This window comes from Triticum aestivum, unplaced genomic scaffold (assembly GCF_018294505.1).
Source record: "Triticum aestivum cultivar Chinese Spring unplaced genomic scaffold, IWGSC CS RefSeq v2.1 scaffold245525, whole genome shotgun sequence".
Taxonomy (NCBI): domain Eukaryota; kingdom Viridiplantae; phylum Streptophyta; class Magnoliopsida; order Poales; family Poaceae; genus Triticum; species Triticum aestivum.
This window is the reverse complement of record NW_025290634.1, coordinates 1-1,066: the sequence shown is the minus strand read 5'-3', so window position 1 is coordinate 1,066 and position 1,066 is coordinate 1. Positions and strand designations below refer to the sequence as shown.

Genomic DNA, 1,066 nt, shown 5'->3' with positions numbered 1-1,066 from the left:
AGCCATGGACGCTGTCGACTCCGTGGTGGACCCCCTCCGCGAGTTTGCCAAGGACAGCGTCCGCCTCGTCAAGCGCTGCCACAAGCCCGACCGCAAGGGTAAGGACCAAAGACTCGCGCCTGCTCGTCTAGATCCGGTTCGTTTTCCTCTTTCGCCAGATCTGATGCTGATTGGGCACGCAGAGTTCACCAAGGTGGCGGCGCGGACGGTGATCGGGTTCTTCGTCATGGGGTTCGTCAGCTTCTTCGTCAAGCTCATCTTCATCCCCATCAACAACATCATCGTCGGCTCCGGCTAGGTGCGAACGCGTCTCCTCCGATCCTGTCTCCCTCTTGTTTGCACGTTTTTTTAGTTAGACTTGGGTCCTGTTGTCTCGCGCTGTGATCTGTTGGATCTGCGGTGTGCGCGCACAGTCCTGCGATCTGACCAATATTTAGTAAGCTAGATTTTAGTAGATCCTTTTTTCCTCCAAATAGATCTGCCAATTTCTACCTTGTTAGGAGAATTCGGATGAGTCAAGGGTAATCAGCTGTGGGGAACTAGGGTCATGCTTAAGTCATTGCCGCTAGTTGCCTCCGCATGACGAATTGGGGGCATAGGCTGGTTCCTCACCACACAATTTGGGAAAAGAGGAGCTTTTGCAATGTTTCGTTGTTTCTGCACATACCACCAGTTCGCCCAAGTTGGTGTCGATTCAGTGCATCTAAATTGGCACCTACTGAGTAGACAGGTTACATACCAATGTTTGTCCATGGTTCGTGCTATGTGCCGATGTATTCTTCATTCTTTAATGCACCTATGTTCACGCATGGCCAGCTTTATGTATTCACAATATAAAGTTGATCTATACACGCATGTCAAGCTTTTGTAAAATAAGAAAATAGGTAGGAGTCAAAATATTGTAGGACACGTGTTATGCAGTGTTGATCTATACTTTAATGCACCTATGTTCACGCATGGCCAGCTTTATGTAGCAGTGTCGCGTGTGACCTCAAAAAGGCTTTGAAAATCCTGATTGAAAATGAAGATGGTACTACTGATTCTCACACCAGGAACATTGTGTTTC

The 1,066-nt window shown here is 48.1% G+C and overlaps 1 protein-coding gene across 1 annotated transcript; it reads left to right on the top strand.

The window, feature by feature from the left end:
* Positions 1-4: 4 nt before the first annotated feature.
* Positions 5-298, top strand: LOC123178854 (protein transport protein Sec61 subunit gamma-like). The gene is made up of 2 exons (XM_044591507.1): positions 5-98; positions 183-298. The coding sequence occupies exons 1-2, from the start codon at positions 5-7 to the stop codon at positions 296-298; spliced, it is 210 nt and encodes a 69-aa protein (XP_044447442.1).
* Positions 299-1,066: the final 768 nt, after the last annotated feature.

Bases quoted from the DNA above. Each gene is read 5' to 3' on its own strand.
- LOC123178854 (XM_044591507.1), top strand. From the start codon at position 5: ATGGACGCTGTCGACTCCGTGGTGGACCCCCTCCGCGAGTTTGCCAAG. The intron at 99-182 runs GTAAGGACCAAA...TTGGGCACGCAG, and splicing joins CCACAAGCCCGACCGCAAGG to AGTTCACCAAGGTGGCGGCG.